The sequence below is a fragment of the Dendropsophus ebraccatus genome, chromosome 6, assembly GCF_027789765.1.
Source record: "Dendropsophus ebraccatus isolate aDenEbr1 chromosome 6, aDenEbr1.pat, whole genome shotgun sequence".
Classification (NCBI taxonomy): Eukaryota; Metazoa; Chordata; class Amphibia; order Anura; family Hylidae; genus Dendropsophus; species Dendropsophus ebraccatus.
This window is the reverse complement of record NC_091459.1, coordinates 139,035,339-139,059,320: the sequence shown is the minus strand read 5'-3', so window position 1 is coordinate 139,059,320 and position 23,982 is coordinate 139,035,339. Positions and strand designations below refer to the sequence as shown.

The window sequence follows — 23,982 nt, the reverse complement described above, 5'->3', positions numbered from 1 at the left end:
AAGAAAGAAAAAAAAAAAAAAAAACCCTCTAAATTTTCCAATAACACCAAACCTTCTGAGATTTCCTAAGGGCTTTTCCCGAGGCCATCTTAGCTAAATTCAATTCATATGACCTAATTTTGTTCACAAGTCCACTCCATTCTTCCACATGTGGGGCCTTATCGCTAAACCAATGTCGTGCTATGATCACTTTTGCCAATACAAATGCTTTATTTAAAAAGGATCTTGCTCCACCGTCATCCGCATACCCTGAAAGTAACATGTCCGAGACCTTATCCCCTACTCTTGATCCCACTAGCCCCTCTAAGTACCTCCTCACCTGAGCCCAGAATATCTGGGTCTCTGGGCACTCCCATAACATGTGAAGAAACCCGGCATTCTCTTGCAGACATTTAGGGCATTCAGAAGAGCCTCTACAACCTCTAGAGCAAAGATCTCGTGGAGAGTAGTATAGTCTAAGAAGGATTTTTAGTTGTAGTAATCTAAATGGTACATTAGAAATAGAACTAGCGATGTTCCCAACGATAACACTCTATTCATCCTCAGATATAATTCCAATCCGTAGCTCCCATTTTTGTCTTATCCTCTCCAAAAGAACCTTACCTTTTTCTAGAACTACCACCTTATAGATACGAGCCAGATTTTTTTTTGCCCCCCCAGTTAAGCTTCTTACATAATCTATAACAAAATGTGAATTAATTTGAAACAAATTTTTATTCTCTGTGCATCTATAAGCATTTCTTAACTGTGCATATCTAAACACATGACCTCCCGATATGCCATGTAAGTGCTGAATTTCCATAAATGAGAGCAATCTACCCTCGTCTAATATATCTGGTATATTAGTGATACCTCTATCTTCCCAAAACCCTGTGTCACTTATTTTGCAAAATTCAAAAAAATTTACATTACCCCATATTGGGGTGAAAGAAAAACTACCATTAATTTTACATATTTTCTTAAGTGCTTCCCATACCTTTTTAAACATACTGGCTTGTGAAATTAAATTATATCCCCCAAATCCAGCTTCTACTGCTCTGAACACATCTCCATATTTATGCCCAACCAAATCCATGATATATTTAACCACCGGTGCCCCTTCTCCTTTAACTAAATTTTGTATAACAATTGCAAAAAAATATAACTGAAAATCTGGGAGGGCCATACCTCCTCCATTTACCGGAAGCGTCCAAGCCTCGTACCCTACTCTGACTCTTTTTCCTGCCCAAATAAAAAAATTCATAAGCCGGTTCAGTTTCTTAAACCAAGCTTGCGGAATCCAAATAGGGCAAGCATATAAGTAATAAAGCACTTGGGGGAGAATGGTCATCTTAATTATGGCCATTCTATCTGCCATAGATATAGGGAGCTTGTTCCAAAACTCTATTTTCCTTCTCAATTTCGCGTAAAAAGGATGCAGGTTCAACTCCGTATAGCTTTCCACTTTCCTAGATATTTTAATGCCCAAGTACTCCAAAGGCTCGCCATCCTTTACCACTGTAAGATTCCCCTCAAAACTAGATGTATCAATATTCATAGGGAGTAGCACCGACTTTCCCCAGTTAATTTGGAGCCCTGCCACTGCTCCAAAGCCCGAAACCAAATTTATAACTTTATGGACGGACTGCTCCCCACCCCTCAGGAACAGCAAAATATCATCTGCATACAAAAGCAGTTTTTCATTAGAGCCCTCCAGACCAAATCCCTCTATCTCTTCAGACTGTCTCACCCTAATTGCCAATGGCTCAATATAGAAAGCATATAGTAGGGGTGAGAGAGGACACCCCTGCCGGGTTCCCCTAGAAAGGTTAAACCACTCTGTAGTAACATCATTATACAGAACCCTTGCCCTTGGCTGAGCATAGAGTAACATTGTCCATGTAACAAAGTCCTCTCCCAACTCAAATGCTCTCAGAACCTTCCAAAGGAACCCCCACTCCACCATGTCAAAGGCCTTCATGGCATCCAGAGACATGATGGAGTGGGGGCCCCCCTCCCCCAACTGGAGGTTGGCAAAGACCCTGGCTAGGTTGTCAAATGTAAGTCTACCGGGTATAAAACCCGTCTGTTGTTTCTTAATGAGGATCGGAGCAACCTTAGCTAAGCGAATAGCCAGGACCTTCGCAAAGATCTTATAGTCAGTGTTAAGCAGCGATATTGGTCTGAAGGACTCCATTCTATTAGGCTCTTTATTCTTTTTTTCAATTAAAACAATTCCAGCCTCCCTCATGGAGCTGGGGAGCAATCCATCCAAACAGGATTCATTAAACGTATAGGACAACGCCGGGAGGAGAATATCTGCGAACTCCTGATATATCCTGAAAGGGAGACCATCCGTTCCAGGAGCAGATTGTCCAGAGCAAGAACTTAATGCCTGTTTTAGATCGCCCACAGAGATCGGCTTATTCAACTCCGATCTCAGCGAGGGATCCAATTTCGGAAAAGAAATTTGTTGTAAGAAGCTATCCACCTCTTCAGCTGTTATCCTACTATTGGAAGCATAGAGATTACTATAGAAATCATAAATAATAGATTGGACTCTATCCCTATCCCCTGTTAATTCCCCCTGCTTATCATACAAGCATGATATAAAGGTTTTATTTTCTTGCGGGGAAATATTACGTGCTAACCATCTACCCGGTCTACCAGATTCCAGAAAATGAGTTTGGCCTCTAAAAAAAATTTTTTGCTGAGCTTTCTCTCTCAAGAAACTGGAGTACTCTCCTTGTGCTTTTTCAAGCTCTACCCCAAGCTGCCTCGAGGGGTCTCTACTAAACTGCTCTTCAGCTTCCAACACCTTTCCCTGTAACTTATCCTCTTTTTCCCTGAAGGTCTTTTTACTATTTTTAACTTCCCGGAACAAGAGTCCCCTCAGGAACGCCTTCATGGAGTCCCAAACTACCTGAGGCTTAGCGGAGCCCTGATTAATCTCCCAAAAACTTTTTAGCTCCTTTTTTATCTGTTCCTTATTGTCAATTATATTTAGCCAATGGGGATTGAACCTAAATGGCCTCCTAGGACCCAATTGCATCCAGGGGCCATTCAGGGCCAAGACCATGGGTGAATGATCTGATATGGACCTGGCCTCATACCCCAGTCTATGTACCCAGTTAAGTGACAACTGATTACAGAAAGCAAGATCTATGCGGGAGATAGATTTGTGGGAGCCACTAAAACAAGAGAACACCCCTTTTTCCCCATATAGTTTCCTCCATATATCCAACCACCCCACTTCTTCCACCATTTTGGCTAAAAGGGTACGTTGTCCAGCCTTCTGAGGTTTCCCCCTTCTATCAAGGAGAGGGTCCATCACACAGTTAAAGTCCCCACAAATGACCAATGGCAGGGAGTCCCTTTCGTCCACAAACTCAGTTAACTGAATCAGAACATGTAGGGTGAAGGGAGGAGGGATATAGAGACACGCAAGAATCATTTCCACATTAAACAACTTACAGTGCAAGAAAATATATCTTCCCTTGCTATCTATCTTTTTACTTATAACACTAAACACAATACTTTTATGTATGTAAATAGATACTCCAGATGAGAAGCTGGAGAAAGTGGAGTGAAACTCCATGGCTACCCATCTTCGCCGGAGTTTATACAGGTTCTCTCGAGTACAATGGGTTTCGAGTAAACAAACTATGGCAGGTAAATGCAAATTGATCCTATCAAATATAGCGCATCTCTTAGACCCCTCCCCCATCCCTCTCACATTCCAACAATAAATTTTACAGCTAGTCATCTTCTAGAGAGAGAGAAAGAATAGAGAAAGAGAGGAAAAAAAAAAAAAAAAAAACACCCTTCCCTCCTCTGCCACCCCCACCACCCCCCCTCCCAACTCCCTTATCCCTCCCCATCCCCCACCCAAACCCCCGACCCCCTAACTGTCTCTCCATGCTCCTTAAAGCCAGAGGGACTCTTCCCATTCCGTATACCAACTCCCCACTCCCCCCCTCTCCCCCCTCACCCCACCCACCTCACAAAGATATACAAAAATGGCAATTGTAATACAGAATCAATAACCCTCATTGTCTAACCATTTAAGGGCATCACTAGGATTAGAAAAAAAATGAGTAACATCCTTATGAATAATTCTAAGCTTAGCCGGAAAAATCAAGGAAAAGGAAATGTTCGCCTGGTGGAGTCTTTTTTTTATATCCCGGAATGAAAGTCTCTTTTTCTGTGTGGCCCTAGAGAAGTCTGGAAAGAAAGAGACCTTCACCCCATTATAGGTTATTTGTTCCCGTCTGGCCAACTTAAGTAATACATCTCTATCACCAGAACAAATAGTTTTAAAAATCATTGTCCTAGGAGGACTACCAGGTGGCAAAGGCCTGAACGGCACTCTATGCGCTCTCTCCAACGCAAAAAACTGCGAAAAAGCGTCTCTGCCAAATGTCTCCTCCAGCCAAGTTGTACAGAACTTAATAGGATCATTCCCCTCTGCCCCCTCAGGGAGGCCAATTACTCTAACATTTGACCGTCTAGAGCGGTCCTCCATTTCATTAATCCTGTCTTGAGAAGTCATCAACTGCTGCGAAATATCTTGGACCTTTTTCTGTAAATCCGTAACCCCTTTCTCCAAGGGGGAAATAGCTTTCTCACAGTCCACAACCTTCTCTTTTATTTTAATCATGTCCCCTCTAATAAGGCCAATATCAGATGAAAGGGCCCCAACTGTTAAAGATAAATCCGATACCCCTTTATTACAAGTTCTTATTTCATCAAAGATTTTGTCCAGCGTAATTTTAGGTGCCTCATTACCCTGCTCCAGCGACCCCTGAGGCTCCTCCCCCTCCTCTTGCAGGACGTCAAACCTGGAACCTGTCTTGGTAGTCTTTTCAACCAATGGGGAGGCAAGTGGATGATTGCGGGTTTTCCCACCTCCAACTGGAGAGTTCAAGAATTTATCCATTTTGGGGGAGACACTGCTCCCTATTTTTTTTTGCGCAGGTTTAGGGGCCATTGTAACCAGTCAATTCACTTTCCCAACAGTCCTATCTAGGAGACAGAAGGGAGGAGCAGTTGAAATAATAAAAGCGCAAAAAGAGGTGCTTAATCACCAAACTGACGTTGAATAGTATTCACAAAATACCTGAGGAGGCTGAGGGGGGCAGAGAAGTACCACTCGTGGCCAAGAATGTCCAGCACCGCAGAAGACCAGGCTTTCAGACAGAGGTAACATTCAGCTAGTCACCTAAGGCCTAATAAGTAAAACAAGGTAGGTAAGCTTCTCCCCATGCAGCAGCCCGGCTCAAAGCTGGAATCACTCAGGCCCACAGCTGAAGCTTACCCCCAAGGGGACACAATCCAGGTCAGGCAAAAACAAAGCAAGTCATTCAAAAAGAGCTAATTCTGGAAGTCATGTATCCCAACAAATAAGCCACCGGCCGGAGCCCCCGGGGGAAGGGCAGAGCCCGCTCACACCGCGCCATAATCCCCCCCCCCGGCGCCCCGGCCGGAGATCACCTCCGCCACCCCAAGATAGAGGGGCATAGCTCAAATGTCTGTTCCTATGCCGTAACCCGCTAGAGCAAAACTGTACTCACAGAGTCCCGGGTAGGAGAGAGTGTGACCGAGGAGAAGCGCCTCCAGAGTGAGGACCGCACACGCAGCCAGACCAGGGGACCTTCATACTCCTGTGAGCGGTCACGTGCTCCTGGCTGTCCTGTATAGCGCCTGTCCGGCTGCGGTAGATAGTGCCTCCTAACAGTGCCAAATGTCTGTCCATCACCAAATGTCACGGCACTTTGCTTTGCTTTGCTTCTCGTCTCCCGGTACCGGTATCCGTCTCTTCCTCTCACGTTCCTCTCCATCCTCAGTCCGTATGCCGGCATCAGTTAGGACAGTCCAGCCGAGGGGGCCTTCACATATTCGGCCAGGCTAATCCAGAGCAGCACGGAGAGAGGCAGGCAGGGTCCGGAGGAGCAGGGGAGGAGCAAGGAGCCGTGCGTCTTACCTCATGACGCACCGGACCATGAGTGTTGATGCTTTTAAACAGTATTACCAGACACTTTATAACCTTAAGGGTCCACTGGCGGACATGTCGGAGACGGCCTTCAAAGAAAAGGTAAAGCATTATATTGCCGCTACCCCCCTCCCAGTTATCCCTTTGGAGTTGGTCGATGATATGGAGTCGCCTTTCTTGGATACGGAAGTGGCTATGATCATAAAAAATACTCCAGGGGGTAAAAGCCCAGGCCTAGACGGGTTTACAGCCCAATTCTACAAGCTCTTTTCCCCTCAGCTCACGCCTTTCCTGACGAGGATGTTCAACTCCATATCACCTACCTGTACTTTCCCGAAGCAATCCCTAATGGCCACAATAGTGGTAATACTGAAGCCGGGGAAGGATCCGAGTGTCTGTTCTAACTATCGCCCAATTTCTTTAATTAACATAGACCTGAAGTTTTTCTCCAAAGCCATAGCAAATCGGTTGGGCCCCTCTCTCCCTGGGTTGATCCATACAGACCAGGTCGGCTTTGTGCCGCAGAGGGAAGGTAGAGATAATGTGAACAAAGCCTTGCTCCTGATGTCTCATGCACAGAGGTCCAGTGTGCCCGCTTGTATGATATCGGTAGACGCTGAAAAAGCGTTTGATCGGGTACACTGGACCTTTCTTCATTCTGCTCTACACCAGATAGGCCTAGGGGACGTGATGCTTGGTAGGATTGCTGCGCTGTATCATGGTACAACCGCGAGAGTCAAGGTCAACGGGGTGCTTTCAGCCATATTCCCTATTGTCAACGGTACACGGCAGGGATGCCCACTGTCACCGATGTTATATGTTTTGGTCATGGAACATCTGGCAGTGGCTCTGCGCAGCTCACCTGATCTCACAGGCATCAAACTCTCGCGCTCGGACCATAAGTTAGCGCTCTACGCTGACGATCTTTTGATCTATGTGTCCAACCTGCTCAAGTCCTTCCGTTCTGCAAGTGTTTGAGACATACGGACAAGTAAGCAATTTTAAAGTGAATCTTTCAAAAACAGAAGTCCTCAACATCTCTCTTCCCTCTAACCTGGTCTGCCAGTTGCGCAATTCCTTCTCTTTTCGTTGGCAGACCCCCGCTATCAAGAATTTGGGGATTTGGATCCCTACCGATCTTTCCACTCTGTTCTCCCTCAATTATGCACCTCTACTGACTCGCACTAAAGCAGATCTAACCGCCTACAATAGGCCGCAGTTGTCCTGGTTTGGACGCATTAACGCAGTAAAAATGGATATCCTACCGCGTTTCTTATACCTTTTCCAGGCGTTACCCATCAATATCGCAGCAACCTTCTTTAAGCAATTACAGACGCTGCTGAGGAAGTTTGTATGGGGACCACTTAGACCGCGGTTGAAATATAAAACCCTGACTCGCCCTAAGCTAGCTGGAGGCGCTGGACTCCCAGATTTCGCTCTCTATCATAGAGCTGCGGTTCTCCTGCGAGTAGTGGATTGGTTGCATAATCCTACTAGCAAACAATGGGTGAGGGTGGAGGGAGACCTGTCCCCACTTTCTCTGACATCACTTCCTTGGGTTTTCCCTATTCATCGGCTGGCCCTTGAGATGTTCCCACTCCTTACTAAATGCTTCCCGAGGTTATGGGATAGATTGCTCCCCTTATACAATCTCTCACATCATTCTGGGCTGATGAGCCCTTTGTTTGATGACCCTGCTTTCCCCCCTGCTTGTGGTAGGGAGTCCTTCCTGGGTTGGTCGTCAGCTGAGGGTGTCCGGATGGGTCAGATCTTGGGAGCCAGCACTGCTCTCCCATCATTGGCATCCCTACAGATGTCCTGTCCTGGTTCGAATACAGGCAACTAAATGCATCACTGAAGAGTAGGTTTCCGAATGGCATTCCCTCTTCCACCCCAACGGATCTGGAGGTGATTCTTCTGGAATCGCAGCCCCCAGTTAAAGTTATCTCTCGGATCTACCGTATACTTGCTGACAAAGAGGCGGACTCGGAACCTGCCTATATGGCAGCCTGGGAAAGGGAGCTTGGTCGCTCGTTTTCGGACGTGGAAAAACTACGCATATACACTCTATCACACAAACTGCCCATGGCATGCCAGGCCCAGGAAAAAAACTTTAAAATTCTGACTAGATGGTACAGATGCCCACAGCTCCTTCATCAATGCTTCCCCGCCGTGTCAGACCTCTGCTGGCGTTGCCAGGCGGATGTTGGCACGATGCTTCATGTATGGTGGAGCTGCCCAGTACTGAAACCTTTTTGGCAGGCTGTCTTTGACATTTACACACAGGTAACGGGCGCAGCCGTGACACCTTCCCCGTCGGTGGCCCTGCTGTCACTGTTGCCCGGACCTCCCTCTATTGCTAAGAAGGGCCTGTTACGTCACTTTTTGACGGCAGCTCGCACCGTGATTCCCAGACATTGGAAATCTCCTCTCCCACCGTCTGTGACTGAATGGGTTAAGGAGATGGATCTTCTATACCGGATGGAATCACTGACAGCGGAGGACCACCCCCAGGGGAATAAGGTGGAACGGACTACCTATAAAACTGATCCCCGGTTTGCACAATGGTTGGCCTGAGTCGGTTCGTCTGTTTGACCGGTCGCCTGGACGCCTCTCTCTCTCTTCCTTTTCTGCTTTGCTTTTTCTCTTTTTTCTACCTGCTCTTCCTCCCTTCTCCCTTTGTTGCTTTTCTCTTTGTTTTTAGGACTTTGTTACATATATGTTATGTCACTGGAGTGAACATTCTGTTGCTTTCAGTTCCACCTGTATATGGTATCTAAGAGGGTCGCCAGGTTGTTGAGTTCAGATGTAATGTCAAACCACCATAGGGCCGGAGCGCTCCATGTTTTAAATACACATGTGGCCATGGTTACGACTACGGTATGTTCACTATTTCCAATAAACAGAATGATGTTTTAGTGTTATTGCCATTTGTTGTACCTATGTAGCGATGTGTCTCTTTGTTTTGTCCATACTTATGTGTTTTAAAAGAAAATCTTTCTAATAAATACAGATTTACAAAAAAAAAAAAAATTCACACAGGGGAGAAGTCATTTTCATGTTCATAGGCCAGGAGCCGGGCGATGACAGCAGGGGGCGCCCGCAATCACAGGAAAGTATGAAAAGTCCAGTGATCTGGTGGTGTCAGATACAGACATACAGTGTACCTACCTCCAGGGGGCGCTAGATTGGCAGTTCTCTTCTGGGCTGACTCTGAACTTGAGCTGCCCTCTGTAGTACAGACTGTGTCCTCACAAGCTGTGGTGTTGCTGATCCTGTATATACCGTCACAGGAACACTCTGTAATCTGCCAGCTCTACCAAACATGTAACATAACAAAAACAATGGCAGCATACAGGGGAAAAGTTGTTTAGTTTTTTTTGTCCCTGTGGAAACTTGCTGCTGTTAGATGTTTTATCTTTTCTGGAAATATGAGGTTTGTAATTTATTTCTATTAAAAAAAATCTCCAGTCTCCCAGTACTTATCAGCTGCTGTATGTCCTGCAGGAAGTGGTGTATTCTCTCCAGTCTGACACAGTGCTCTCTGCTGCCACCTCTGTCCATGTCAGGAACTGTCCAGAGCAGCAGCAAATCCCCATAGAAAACCTCCCCTGCTCTGGAAAGTTCCTGACATGGACAGAGGTGGCAGCAGAGAGCACTGTGTCACACTGGAGAGAATACACCACTTACAGCAGCTGATAAGTACTGGAAGACTAAAGACACCACCCTCTGGAGCTTTTAGGACATCCCATTCTAAATCTGTAGGCATTATTATGGAGTTGCTCATCTTTGCAGCTTTGACTCTTTTCCCCATTCATCCAGACCAGCCCTGTGTGAGGTCAGACATGATGGAGGAGGATAGGACCTGGTTCACACGCTTCCTTCTGGTTAATCCACATAGGACTGGCTGGGGTTTATGTGGAGTTCCTGGAAGGGGTGGGGGTTTCTGATCCTGGTCACTGATTGGTGGAGGTGGCGGGTATTGATAGCCTGCCCTGGAGATGTCACCAGTATGTGCCAACACTTTATTACTGGTGGAGGTCTGACCTCTCGGCCTCCACATAACCTCCGGATAGAGAGGCCACAGTGCTAGTGCAGTGCCGTGTCCCCTTCAGTAGTGCCCCAGCCACCCAGCAGTGCAGACACCTGCAGCATCTCCCCATTTAAAGGAGAAGTCCTGTGCAAATGCATGAAAATAATAATCAAAGCATACTCGCCCCTCCCTGTGCCTCCATACCAACATTCCCCGGTTACTCTGATGGACGTTGGATGTCATTTTCGGCTGGTCATGTCTCTTCCAGCTACATCGTCGTGGCCTGAGTGATGGCCGGCTCAGCCAGTCAGTGACTGCAGCAGTGTCCTGACTGATTGGGCAACCCATCACCAGGGTACGTGACGTTGCTGCTGGAAGAAATGCAGGTGGTCGGCGGCAATGGGACCCGGGCGCGGAGCTACAGAGACACCAGGACGGTAAGAATACTTGGTCTATTATTTTCCTGCAGCCCCCCTGCCTAACCTGCTGTTTTTTTATTTCATTAAAATGACCCCTAGGCCTTTCCATTGGAGGCACATGATGTCAGAGGTGCGGGGTGATTTGGTATTCTTTACTACGTATGTGTGCTTCTCTCTATACCCCCCCCATTTATGTTCTTACTCAGTGTCTCTACGCTCTATGCACGAGCCCTGTCAGTCACTGTCTGAAGCAGCTACAAGAAAGCATTTATTCAGTTCTTTAAGTGTATGCACAGGCTTTCTAACATCATGGGACCTCCCCTTTAAAGGGAATCTGTCACTAGGTTTATTCCGCCTTAAATAAGGGCAGCATAAACTAGTGACAGAAATGCTGCACAGATCAGTGTATTACTTACATCATTCTGTTCAGCCGTTCTCCTAATATGCAGGAGTATAGGATTCTTGCCACACCCCTCCCTCCAGCTGCTGATTGAGAGTTGACTGCCTATACACAGCATGGATAGATAACTGCCAATGAGCAGCTGGTGGGAGGAGTTTTCTGCTTCTCATGAATATCCAGGACTACTGAGCTCATGCACATAATGGAGAGGACTACTTATTGTCCATGTTATTCAGGAGGAGATCTCTGGATCAGCTGCACAGAACAATGTAAGTGATCCATCATTCTGATCAGCTATATTATGCTACCCTGAGATAGGACACCATAATCCTACTGACAGTCTCTTTAAGTGAATAGAGTAGTCTGCAGCTGGGGACAGAAAGTTGGGTGGCCAGGAGGGCCGTTGTGCAAGAAAAACTTGAAGACTCAGCGTAAAACTGAGAACCTTTCATCCTCTGGACTAATGAGAGTCTCAGAGACCATAAGGTGATAGCAGTATAGCAATATAGCATCACCTTACAGGCAGAGATACTGTACCGCTATACCCACCACTATACCAGACACGGCCTATGGACACACCGCGCGCTCTCATATATAAGGAGGACGACTCTCAGGGAATATATAATAACTTTTATTTACATTATACAAGCTCCGGCCTGCGGAGGTCATGCCGATACAGAGCTGTGGCAGAGAGGACAGAAGCTGTAAGCAGAGATCTCCCGCTCCTGCACACCGTGCTTACAGACGCTGCACATCCAGAACTGGTACTCAGTGATGGCTCGTCCTGACGCAATGCATGTTGGGAGTTTTCCTTCCCCGCTGTAAGAAGGAAAATAAAATCTCAATTAATATTAAGGCAAAAACTATTTATTAGGCTAAATCTACAAGACGCCAAGCTTACTGCAACCCGATTAGATATGACTTCATCAGATATTAGATGAGCGATCAAGACAAGGGGGAGGAGCTAGAGACTGAAACGGCGGTCAGGGCGGAGACTAACCATGCAGTATGCCATCATCAATACAAAGTGTTACACGAATCAAACCAATTTCAGAAAATATTCTCTTCCACATTTCAGTGATGATGTCACACACCCATGTGACTGCAGCAGCCAATTACAGATCTCAGTGGTATTGGGGCGTATAGGCTAGCATCACCATTGAGGCCAGTGACTGGAGGTGTATGGCAAGTCATTGCTCCAGGAAAATAAAGACCACCAAGAACCTCTGAAGCATCGGTGATCTTGGCCATGGCATGGGTCATGTGACCTAAAATCATTCTGTCCCACTGCAGGGATCATGCTGCATCAAGGCTAAGAGAACTGAATGGTTGCAACCCACAAGTGGCTGCTACCCGACCAGACACCCGACCAGTTTCAAATAATCCGTGTAAGGCTGGGTCCACACTACGTTTTTGCAATCCGTTTTCTTTTATCTGTTTTTGCAAAAAAAAAAAAAAAACGTCTGGAAAAAACTGACCATTATGGAAAAAACGGACCATTATGAAAAAACTGACCAAAATGGATCAGTTTTTTCGAACGGACACAAAAATGAGGTCGACTACGTTTTTGTGTACGTTAAAAAAACGGATCCGTTTTTTATAATGGAAGTCAATTAAAAAAAACGTATCAAAACGGATGCACACAATTGCATCCGGTTTTTTTATCAGTTTTTCATCCGTTTTTTTTTTTTTTTTTTTTGCAAAAAACGGATTGCAAAAACGTAGTGTGAACCCGGACGTAGGTTGCCACTTTAGTGCTTCTGCACCCATGTTAAAGGGGTTATGCACCATAATATTTAATTTTTTTTTGCAAATCAACTGATGCCACAAAAAGCTGTGTCATTGTATTAAAAAATCTCAAGCTGTCCAGTACTTAGCATGTTCTGTATGTCCTGCCGAAAGTGGTGTATTCTTTTCAGTCTGACACAGTGTTCTCTGCTGCCACCTCTGTCCATGTCAGGAACTGTCCAGAGCAGCCGCAAATCCCTATAGAAAACCTCTCCTGCTCTCCAGACTGGAAAGAATACCACTTCCCGCAGACCATACAGCAGCTGATAAGTACTGTAGACTTGAGGGTTTTTTTTTTATAGATGTCTTTAGAACTTTCTGCCACCAGTTGATTAGAATTTTTATTTTTTGTGAACTACTCCTTTAAATACACCCACCTATCAGGGAAGACTTCAACGTCTGACTTGCGGCTGTCCTTGGGAGTGTGCTTGGTGAAGATTTCCAGGGCCAGGTCCTCATACTGCTGCCTCTGCTCAGGACTCAGCGTCTCTAAAGACTCCAGTTTAATGAAGGCCTTGGAGGAGGTACCGAACGCTCTGTTGGCACAGGCACATAGTGCCACGAGGGAGTAGACCTCTACAGCCGGGATGATGTCCTCGTAGTCTCGTAGATGAAGAGCTAGAAATGACAGAGAGATGGAAATTGAGATTATTAAAACACACTGGTGGTCTTCCCTACTTTAGACAATTAAACTAAGGTCCTAAAAAAGCCTCCTAAATGGGTGAGGGGGGTGGGGGGCATTCCATCCCAATAGTTGCATTGTACCCCAGTCTAGTGACTGCAGCTCGTTTCCCTTGAAAGTTGCCACCACGACAAAAGCTTCCAGACCCCGTTTTACATGTAGTGTGACCCATTGTTTGCCAAACAGCTGATCAGTGGGGGTGTCGGTTGTCAGCACCTGCTGAACAGTAACAGGTGGCCTATCCTGAAAGTTAAAGGGGTACTCTGGGCAAACACCTATTCGATGCCCCTGCAGCACAGCAGCCCTGCCCATGTTCACTCCCCTCCCCCGGTCTCCTGTATGAGGTCATGACCACATTCAGAAATGCCTATTCAGCAAGCCAATCACTGAAGCAGGACACCTCCGCACTGATTGGCTGAGCGGGGTAGTTCCTGTGGTGTCCTGATTAGGACAGGTGTTCCCACCACCCCCTGCCCGGCCTCTGTTTGCCCACAGTATCACTTTAAGACCCCAAGCCTGTGGGGTATAGTCAGATGCTGATCATTGCCTGTGGGGTATAGTCAGATGCAAATGTAGAACCAGCTCTGTCACATATACACACTACCCTATAGAAAGGGGGATAAATGAACGTTTGGATGGAAAAGACAATAAAGAACAAGTTGTGTATTGTGTTTATTGCAAATCTATATATATATATATATATATATATATATATATATATATATATATATATACCTGTCCTCATGGCAGCATCTACATAGCCTTCATAGAGTTGTCTCTGAGCCAGCAGGAAGAAGTGGTAAGCCTCAGCTCCTCGCCACGGGTTATCCACTATGCGATTGTCAGACAGACTGTCCTCCTCCAGCAGACCAGCGATAGCAGATGTGGCCTACAAAACAATGCAAGAGGACGGCAGGATAAGTGTATATTACTGATAGTCCTGGCTATGAGGACGGCAGGATTTAGTGTATAGAATAGGTGTATAGGACTGATAGTCCTGGCTATGAGGACGGCAGGATTTAGTGTATAGAATAGGTGTAGAGGACTGATAGTCCTGGCTATGAGGACGGCAGGATAAGTGTATAGGATAAGTGTATAGGACTGATAGTCCTGGCTATGAGGACGGCAGGATTTAGTGTATAAAATAGGTGTATAGGACTGATAGTCCTGGCTATGAGGACGGCAGGATAAGTGTATAGGACTGTAGTCCTGGCTATGAGGACGGCAGGATAAGTGTATAGGACTGATAGTCCTGGCTATGAGGACGGCAGGATTCAGAGCTGTTCATGGAATACAAATTCAATTATCACAACTTTCGACATGTGCTGCCTCCCTGTGGGTTATTGTATTCAGTGTCAGCTGCTCCATTACTGCTCACAGCCCAATCTCAATGGAGAAATGGTAAAATAACCTTTACTGAAATAATATTTGGGGGGGCAATATTTTTTATTTTATTATTTTTTTAAGCAGAAGTGGTATCCCCCATAAATGTCCCCTAGATGTGGCTCCCACCTCTGGGACCTGCACTGATCCTCAGATTAAAAGCTCCCCACTTTGCTGCATACATTTTTTTTGTACATTACCCGGTTGATGCCGCAACATAGATGCCTTTGGCTTTGTCCATTTATCAAATTCTCGCCCATTTCCCACCATCTGCGCTGGTTTCTTAATATGCAAATAGAGCTGCTCTATGCACTAGAGGGGGGCCCGGCTCCATCAGTGTACCGATATCCTCTCCCCTCGGCGACGCAGCCAAACTTTATTCTGAAGGAGGCCGAAGAGAGGGGATGTTGGTACACTGGGGGGTGCCGGGCCCACCTCCAGTGCATACAGCAGCCCTATTTGCATATGAAGATACCAGCGCAGATGGCGGCAATTTAAAAAAATGGATGGCACCACCAGGATCTATGTGCCGGTGCCAACCAGGTGACGTAGAAATAAAAAAGCTTATGTACATTTGGGAGTTGCACTACCAGGTCTGGCTTTGGTGTTTCCCTGGTCATATCATCAGACTGGTAAGGGTCCAGATATTGACTGTATATGACTTAATATGGTGGTTTTGGTGGTCTCTGTACAGGTGCCATCCCTTGGCTTGGTCCTTCCCTGGAGGGATATCTGGCTGGTCCCGTGTTTTGAGATTTATAAAGCTAGGGCCATACTATGCAATCCATTTATTTAATCGTTTTTACAAAAAAATAAAAAAACAGATTGAAAGACGGATGCATTTGTGTGTTTCCGTTTTTCCATTGACTTCCATTATGAAATAAACGCAAAAAATGCATCCATTTTTAAAGTACCCAAAAACGTGACTGATGCATTTTGATCATTTTTTTAATAATGGAAGTCAATGAAAAAATTGGATGCACATAAATTCATTTGTTTTTCTATCCGTTTTTTGTAAAAAAAGGAAAAAAAAAAGGATGAAAAAAAACCCCTTTTTGCAGCCTTTAGAATGGCCCATCCCAGGTCCAGTGTACACGGTGCAGCATGAGGTCTGGTCTTACCTCGGTCTGCTTTCCTTTCAGTTTGCCCTTCTGTGTGTTCTTCACATGGCTGTGATACTGCTCCACCAGTAACGCGGCCAGGACATACAACTTCTTTACACGTAATGGCTTTGTGCGCTTTCTAGCTTCCTCGTCGGCAATCTGAAACAGCAGGCATGACAGGTTATTTATTTATTTTTAATAATCTGGCTTAGTTGGGTGTTACTGAGATGTTAAAAGGCAGAGTCATCTCTGATTGGATGAGAACACGAATTCTGTTACCGCACCATAAATACACTGTAACTGTATAGCACAGCGTGGTAAAGCGTTGCCGTCAGTGGCATACATTTATAGTGCAGGGAATGAAGGGGTTAACCAGACTCTTAAGAATAATGTAAAATGCACCTTGAGAAGCAAAGGTTCACAAACTGAAAACAAACTGGGAATTTATCATTGCCTGCACCTGAGCAGAGAGGTGTAATCGTGCAAAACTGTAATGTGTGAACAAACTGTATGTAAGAGACGTCACCAGTAGATGGCAGCACTTGCTCACATATTTTTCTATGTTGCCTGTGAGACTGTCACTGTCTATGTTACCACCTTGTAAAGCTCCAGTATGTGTACATGGGCAATGATCACCATCCTGACAGCTACTGGTCTCTGCAAAGAGAACATGGAAATCCAAAAGGGGATCTGCCATCAAGACAGGGCAAATGTAAAGGAACAATGCCTTAGTTTATTACCATAGAAAGCATAACCTGATGGTGAAGGCTCAAATATATTCTATTTCCTTCTTAGAAACCTTGCATACTGGCAGCCCATCCTTAGGATATCAGATCAGGGCCGAATCTCTTTCATTGTTTATCAGGCACAGCGCCAAACATTTGGTAGTGGCTGTACCTGGTACTGCAGCTCAGTGACCTGGATTCACATGTACCGTATCGCAGCAGATTTGACCGTGCGGATTTAATGCTGTGTTCATTCATTTAGTCAAATCTGTCGCAGATCTGCTGCAGAAAATCCGCTGCGATACGGTACACGTTAAGCTACCCTAAAGGTGGCCATACACCTTCAATAACGATCGAAACGGGTTTCAGCCGTGTTTCTCTGACCTTGGACTTTAGGCTTCGTCCTCACCTTGAACAGGAGTTTTGCAGCCTCCAAGAAGTGGTTAGCTTTCCGGTAAAGCTCAATAGCGTCCAGCGTTTTGTTCTTTTCTAGTAAATGGGAGGCGTATTTGGCAAGTAAGGATCCAATTTCTTTCATGTTGTGGTTCTTGGCGAGCTCGACCGCTTTATTCCACTGAAACACAACAATTGTGGTAACTTCCATTAGGTTTGGTGGATGTTTGTAATGAATAAATACATAGGATTCACATAATAAACCATGATACACAAGGAGGAGCAAAAGGAGGAAGAACGGCGGCCATCAACTTACTGTACCCCATAGGGAAAGTAGGGGAACTTTGTGGCAAAACTTTTTTCTTTCAAATAAACTGGTGTCAGAAAGTTATATAGATTTGTAGTTTACTTCTCAAATCTCAAGTCTTCCAGTATGTATCAGCTGCTGTATGTCCTGCAAGAAGTGGTGTATTCTTTCCAGTCTGACACAGTGCTCTCTGCTGCCACCTCTGTCCATGTCAGGAACTGTGCAGAGCAGGAGAGGTTTTCTATGGGGATTCGCTGCTCTTCTGGACAGACTGGAAACAATTCACCACTTTCTGCAGGACATGCAGCAGCTGATAAGTACTGGAATACTTGAGATTTTTAAATAGAAGTAAATTAAAAAATCTAAATAACTTTCTGACATTACTTGATTTGATAGATAAAAAAAAAGTTTCCCCAAAGTACCCCTTTAAGTAATTCACTAGGAAGCGGAGGTACTGAAGAGGCACCTGATATCTCTACAAACCCTGGACTGTGTGTGCAAAGGGAGAACACATGGACATCTATGACAATGTGAGTGAAACAGTAAATTATCAATATAAGGGTATGTTCACACTGAGGAATCCGTGCAGAGAAGTTCCTGCAGATTCCATCACTCACCCCCGCCCGTTCCATAGACTCCATTCTATGGTTGAGCGGATTCCGCTGTCCGTCCAAAGAATGCACGGGGGGGAAAGGGGGGTTAGTCCTGCCACTATACCACCACCTATGGAGAAAAAGCCAACCAATGTCCTATCCTTTTTTTTTTTTTTTTGCATCAGGCCAATCCGGTGGCACAAAGAAATCGCCAGACGCTTTCAACAGCCCCATTAAAATGAATGGGATCAGTTCAAAGATCCGTTTCCGTTTCAAAGATTAGAAGAAACCCAGTACAGACAGCGCCACCCCTGTCCTCAGGTTATGTGTGGTATTACAATTCAGCTCCATTCTCTTCCAAGACCAAAACCCCACCTGAACTGAGGACAAGAGCGGTGAGGTTTCGGCCATGTTTTTCTAAGCCCAGGTGTCTACTGATATGAATGGAGGCCTCTGGTCCATAGACAGGTTGGCCATGGCTCTTACAGTTGTAGTAATAATGGGAATATCCCATTGGGGGACCGCTCGCTATTATTTCCCCTGAATTAATAAGAAAGAAGCGGTTGTTTTTAGCTCAAGGTCCAAACCCAATTGTCTATGGCTTCCCCCAATCCTTCCCACATCCCTTCCATGGTTAGAGTTGCACCGTGAAAGAGCGTTAGCTGAGAGATTGCAGTTTAGGAAGAGACACAGGAAGAATTTCCCACCAGTTACAGATGTTAGAGATGAATAGTGCAATTATTCCTATGGAAGGAGCAGCTGCTGTGCCCTACTCGGCCTGCCGACCTGCACACAGAGGAAACCTTCTCTTATGTTCAGACATGTGGAGGCTGATCACATATACAATGACATATAGAGGGTGCGGAGTCAGGCTGCCATGTGCAAAGGCTTTGACCTTTCACCCCCAGTGTTTGCAAACAATCCAGGTCAGGGCCTGTACAAATAGCACTGTGACTTCAGATTCATGTCAGATGGAAGGGATTGCAGGTCAGCAAGCCACCCGGGTGCACATAGCCCTCTTGTGTTCTGTTTAAAGGAGAATGGAAATGGACTAAAAAATAATAATGTTGTCAAGAGATGACCACATTGGCCAATATCTAATGACAGAGCTAAAGCATTATAACGCCCCATGGAAAGGGAACAGCTTGTTTGCTGGCTGACTGCTCATCTATGACATTCTTAAAGGGGTTGTTCACCCAAAAATAAAATTTCTTTCAGATGAACTCGTGCCAGAGATTTGTAATTTACTTCTATTCAAAAATCTCCAGTCTTCCAGTACTTATCAGCTGCTTCATGTCCTGCAGGAAGTGGTGTATTCTCTTCAGTATGACACAGTGCTCTCTGCTGCCACCTCTGTCCATGTCAGGAACTCTCCAGAGCAGCAGCAAATCCCCATAGAAAACCTCTTCTGCTCGCTAGACTGGAAAGAATACACCACTTCCTTCAGGACATGCAGCAGCTGATAAGTACTGGAAGACCTGACATTTTTTAAAAGAAGTGAATTAAAAATCCCTGGCACTTTCTGGCACCAGTTGATTTGAAAGTAATTTTCTTTTTGTGAACAACTCCTTTAAAAATGGTCGTCATTGTCCTCTATTACATGGGGAGATGTGTGCACTCAACAGATGATTGTTGAAGTGAAGGGCCAGTATCCTCTAGGGGTACTCTACTACTAAGATTATTCCTCACTCTTTTACTAAGCATCCTGGCCTGTATAATACGGCTCTTACTGTCATACAGACATGTTGGACATTGGTCGGGGTAAAGCAATGACATGTGACGCCACCGGCTCCTGCTTACCTGGTTTAGGTGCATGCAGGCATCTACCGCTGCTTTTGGCATGTTGCACTTCAAAAATGCTGCCACGGCCTGCTCGCACATACCCACGGTCACAAACATCCGGGCAATGTCCTGTCCACAAACAAATCTATTAGCATCAATGCACATGGATCAAATTCAAGTGGACCCATCAATGTTGACTCATGTTTCCTATAATACTATGTGTCTCAGGAAGTCATATATAGCAGTAGTAGCTGAAGATGAGCGGAACTGGAGCATGCCTGGGTCCACTGGTGGCTGAAGGAGTTGGATGCAGCCCTAGGGAGGCCATAGGTTTAACGGATCAGGTTTTCCAGGATTCCCTAAGGCTGCATCCAACCTCTTCATACACCAGTATTGGACTCTGGTATGTTCCAGTTGCGCTCATCTCTCGTAGTAGTGTAGAAACTTACTGGAAGGAGTTTATTGTTTTCAGTCAAGGAATTGGCCAGAATCTCAAGTCCGTCATAATCCTCCAGCATGTAGTAGCATTCTGCCAGGCGTTCCTGATTCCTGCCCTGTACATAGTACTGGACTGCATTAACCCTACATAGACAGGACAGGAAACAAGGCAATATCATTATACAACTAAGAAGGGTCATACAGCCTCCCTCCGGAATTGCCCTATGAATAACACTGCATATACTTTTCGCCTGATGTGCTGCCATTTTTTTTTTACATATTCTACAATAATGCTTCTCAGATCAATCCTCAGCTCCTACCACTTCTGTCTGTCTGCAAAGTAGTCCCCGATGGCGTTGTAGGCCTGCTCCAGGAGAGAATCATCAGAGTCTCCCGATCCCGTCCTCAGCAGCTGCAGCACTCGGAACCAGTCCCCCAGCTTTATACGCAGGCTGATAGCAAGGTCTCTGTAAGGGATTCAGAGATATGATACTATAGATCGGCAGCTATTCACTATGAGAATAAAGAATGACCACAAAACCCCAAAACAACAAAATGACACATGGAGACACTTTTCATTAAGATTTTGACATTTAGGGAGTGAGCAGACAAAAGTACTAGAAACCCTCCAAATCTATGTAGAAACCCCCAAATCTATGTAGAAACCCTCCAAATCTATGTATAAGCCCCCAAATCTATGTAGAAACCCTCCAAATCTATGTATAAGCCCCCAAATCTATGTAGAAACCCTCCAAATCTATGTATAAGCCCCCAAATCTATGTAGAAATCGTCCAAATCTATGTAGAAACCCTCAATCTATGTATAAGCCCCCAAATATATGTAGAAACCCTCCAAATCTATGTATAAGCCCCCAAATCTATGTAGAAACCCTCCAAATCTATGTAAAAGCCCCCCAAATTTATATAGAAACCCTCCAAATCTATGTAGAAACCCTCCAAATCTATGCAGAAACCCTCCAAATCTATGTAGAAACCCTCCAAATCTATGAAGAAACCCTCCAAATTTATGTAGAAACCCCCCAAATCTATGTAGAAGCCCTCCAAATCTATGTAGAAACCCTCCAAATTTATATAGAAACCCTCCAAATCTATATAGAAACCCTCTAAATCTATGTAGAAACCCTCCAAATTTATATACTAACCCTCCAAATCTATGTAGAAATCCTTAAAGTGTAACTGTCATATTTTTTTTTATTGCAGAAATCAGTAGTATAAGCGATTTTAAGAAACTCTGGAATAGGTTTTATCAGCCAAAAAAGCCTCCTTCTGTACTCAAGAAGCAATCTCCCAGCCTCCCCCCTGACTTCTTATCTGTGCATTATCAGGCAAACACGTCTTCATTACAGAGAAGCCAGTGAAGACGGGCTCTGCTCTCTCCATTGTAAGCCTATGAAGGGGGGAGGGGCCGAGGGAGATGAGGGAGCAGGAAGAGGTGACATGAAGGTCAGCTGTTTGTAGACTCTCTGGGCACCTAAAATGCTAAATTCAGGTGTCAGAAAGGTCAGTGCTTATCTATTAACTTACTGAGAGAAGATTGCAGGGTGTTGTGCTGTGCAGGACTGCTCCGTGCTCACTCACTCCTAACAGCCCCTCCCCTCTCCATAGCCACATAATGGAGACAGAAATCCTGCTTCATCTGATGTGAGGGGGGAGGCTGGGAGATTGCTTTTTCAGTACAGAAGGAAACTTTTTTGGTTTATAAAACCTATTACAGAGTTTCTTAAAATCGCTTGTACTGTTGATATTTAATGTTTTCAAAAAAATGACCCTGAAATGACAGTTACGCTTTAAATCTATGTAAAAGCCCTCCAAATCCACTTAGAGGCCCCCAAATCTATGTAGAAGACCCCCCAAATCTATAAAGAAACCTTCCAAATCTATGTAGAAGACCCCCCAAATCTATAAAGAAACCTTCCAAATCTATGTAGAAGCCCTCCAAATCTATGTAGAAGCCCTCCAAATCTATGCAGAAACCTCATCGCATTACTTTTGCTGACAAACTATATTGCTATGATGTGGGTGTAAAACCTATACCTGCAGCGAACTCTCACCCATCTATAGAATGTAAAAACAAAGGCTGACCACTAGGGCTTGGTTCACACTGTGTCTTTGCAGTCCGTTTAACGTATTCTTTTTTTAAATGGTTACTTTTAACCTTTGCACAAAACGATAAAAAAAAGAAAGAAACATCCATTTTCATTCTTTTTGTACACAATTACATCTGTTTTTTCAGTTTTTTTGTTTTTTTTTGTCATAAAACATATGTGTGAACTCAGCCTAACAAAGTATACATCACATGCAAAGGTACGTATACACTTTATACTAATGCCGGCCATATCCGCTGATGGCGGCGGGTTCTGTAGACAGTATAAAGTGTATACGGCGGCCTCTCAACTCTCCTCTGACAAATGATGTTAAAGGTGAACTATCAGCAGGTTAGACGACTCTCCCCACTCGTTTTCCCGATTGGTACGGGTGTGAATACTCACACCAGGACCGATTAAAACTTTGTCCATGTCTCTATGATTTCTCTATAACATGTCAAAAGTTTTTTGTAACGACAGGTACACTAACTTCTTACCTCCTGTCCATATCCAGATACATCCGCTCTGCTTCCTCAAACCTGCCAAAATAGGCGGAGATCTCGGCTTGTTTCATCGGCTCGCTCTGCAGATTGCCCACACGCTTCACAAACTCTATGCCCTGGTAGTCCTTACAGCGGACAAAGGCTTGCTCGGCGGTGGGAAGGTCTAGTTTCTGAAGTGCGGCCTCAGCCAGTAAGCGCCTGGAGAGAGAAAACGATAACTGGTCCATAATCTGCTATGTGCTGGGATACGCCTTTCTTCACCACTTTTCTATGGTTTGGATCGGTTCTATCCAACATTAATAACAGCAGAACCCCAAGACAAGGGTGGTCCCAGAGGTGACCTATCCTGCTGATTGTCTATTATTTAGAACAATAATACCATAGCGGAACCCCTGAATCTTTCACTTCCAGGCAGCCACTATGCCTGTTTTTGCCTCTGTTGAACCTATGTAGATTCATGACATCCATGATCCATTCCCAGCATACAGCTACATGTACATGACACATATCATGTGACCATAGCCGAACGGTGACACTGAAGTATGGCAGTATTGTGTGAGCATGGTATAGAAATACAATTATAATGAACCCCTATGGATATGTTCAGCATATAAATCTGTATGTTACCCATGGCACATTAAAGTGTACCTGTCGTTTAATTTTTTTTTTTTTGCAGAAATCAATAGTACAGGCGGTTTTCAGAAACTTTGTAATTGGGTTTATTAGTCGGAAAATGCATTTTTATTATGAAAAAGCAGTTTGAAGCCCTCCCCCCTGTCTTCATTGTTCTCTATGGAGAGGGGAGGGGTGGAGGGAGATGAGGCACCAAAAAAGGACAACAAAGAGTTAATTTACAGCTACATCACCCTGCTCTCTCCTCTGAAGTCAGCACTGACTTTCACACAGGTCCCGCAGTGTAATCCTTTGTTCTCTGCTCTCTGCTGGCAACTAATCTCCCTCCTCCCCTCTCCATAGGTTACACAGGGCACAACTGATCTAAAAGAGTCGTGATTTCCTGATAATGAGCTGTGACTGAGAGAGAGGAGGAAGGGGGGGGGGGACCTAGGGAAAGTCTTTGTGAATGCAGATAATGGCATATTTGCCTAATAAACCCAATTATAAAGTTTCTTAAAATTGCCTGGACTATTGATTTCTGCAAAGAAGAAAAAAAGAAAAAATACAACAGTGACTCTTGTAAGTGTCACTGTCATTACAGAAAAACTTTTGACATTCCACAGAGACATGCCAAAAGTTTTGATTGGTCCAAGTCTGAGTGTCCACACCGATTGGCAGAATGAGCCGGGAGAAGACCGTCCTGCAGTGCGTCCTCTCTCCGCTCTGAGATAGAAAAAAAGAG

The 23,982-nt window shown here is 44.9% G+C and overlaps 1 protein-coding gene across 2 annotated transcripts in view; it reads right to left on the bottom strand.

The window, feature by feature from the left end:
* Positions 1-11,438: 11,438 nt before the first annotated feature.
* Positions 11,439-23,982, bottom strand: part of WDR35 (WD repeat domain 35) — a 56,294-nt gene continuing 43,750 nt past the window's right edge. For both annotated transcript variants that reach the window (XM_069973135.1, XM_069973136.1), the window contains exons 21-29: positions 22,620-22,823; positions 20,338-20,484; positions 20,029-20,161; positions 19,598-19,708; positions 16,914-17,078; positions 15,798-15,938; positions 14,029-14,182; positions 12,989-13,229; positions 11,439-11,642 (exon numbers count right to left, since the gene is read on the bottom strand). In XM_069973135.1, coding sequence (XP_069829236.1) covers positions 11,489-11,642; positions 12,989-13,229; positions 14,029-14,182; positions 15,798-15,938; positions 16,914-17,078; positions 19,598-19,708; positions 20,029-20,161; positions 20,338-20,484; positions 22,620-22,823 — 1,450 coding nt within the window. In that variant the 3' untranslated portion in view covers positions 11,439-11,488. The remainder of the gene's footprint in view (positions 11,643-12,988; positions 13,230-14,028; positions 14,183-15,797; positions 15,939-16,913; positions 17,079-19,597; positions 19,709-20,028; positions 20,162-20,337; positions 20,485-22,619; positions 22,824-23,982) is intronic.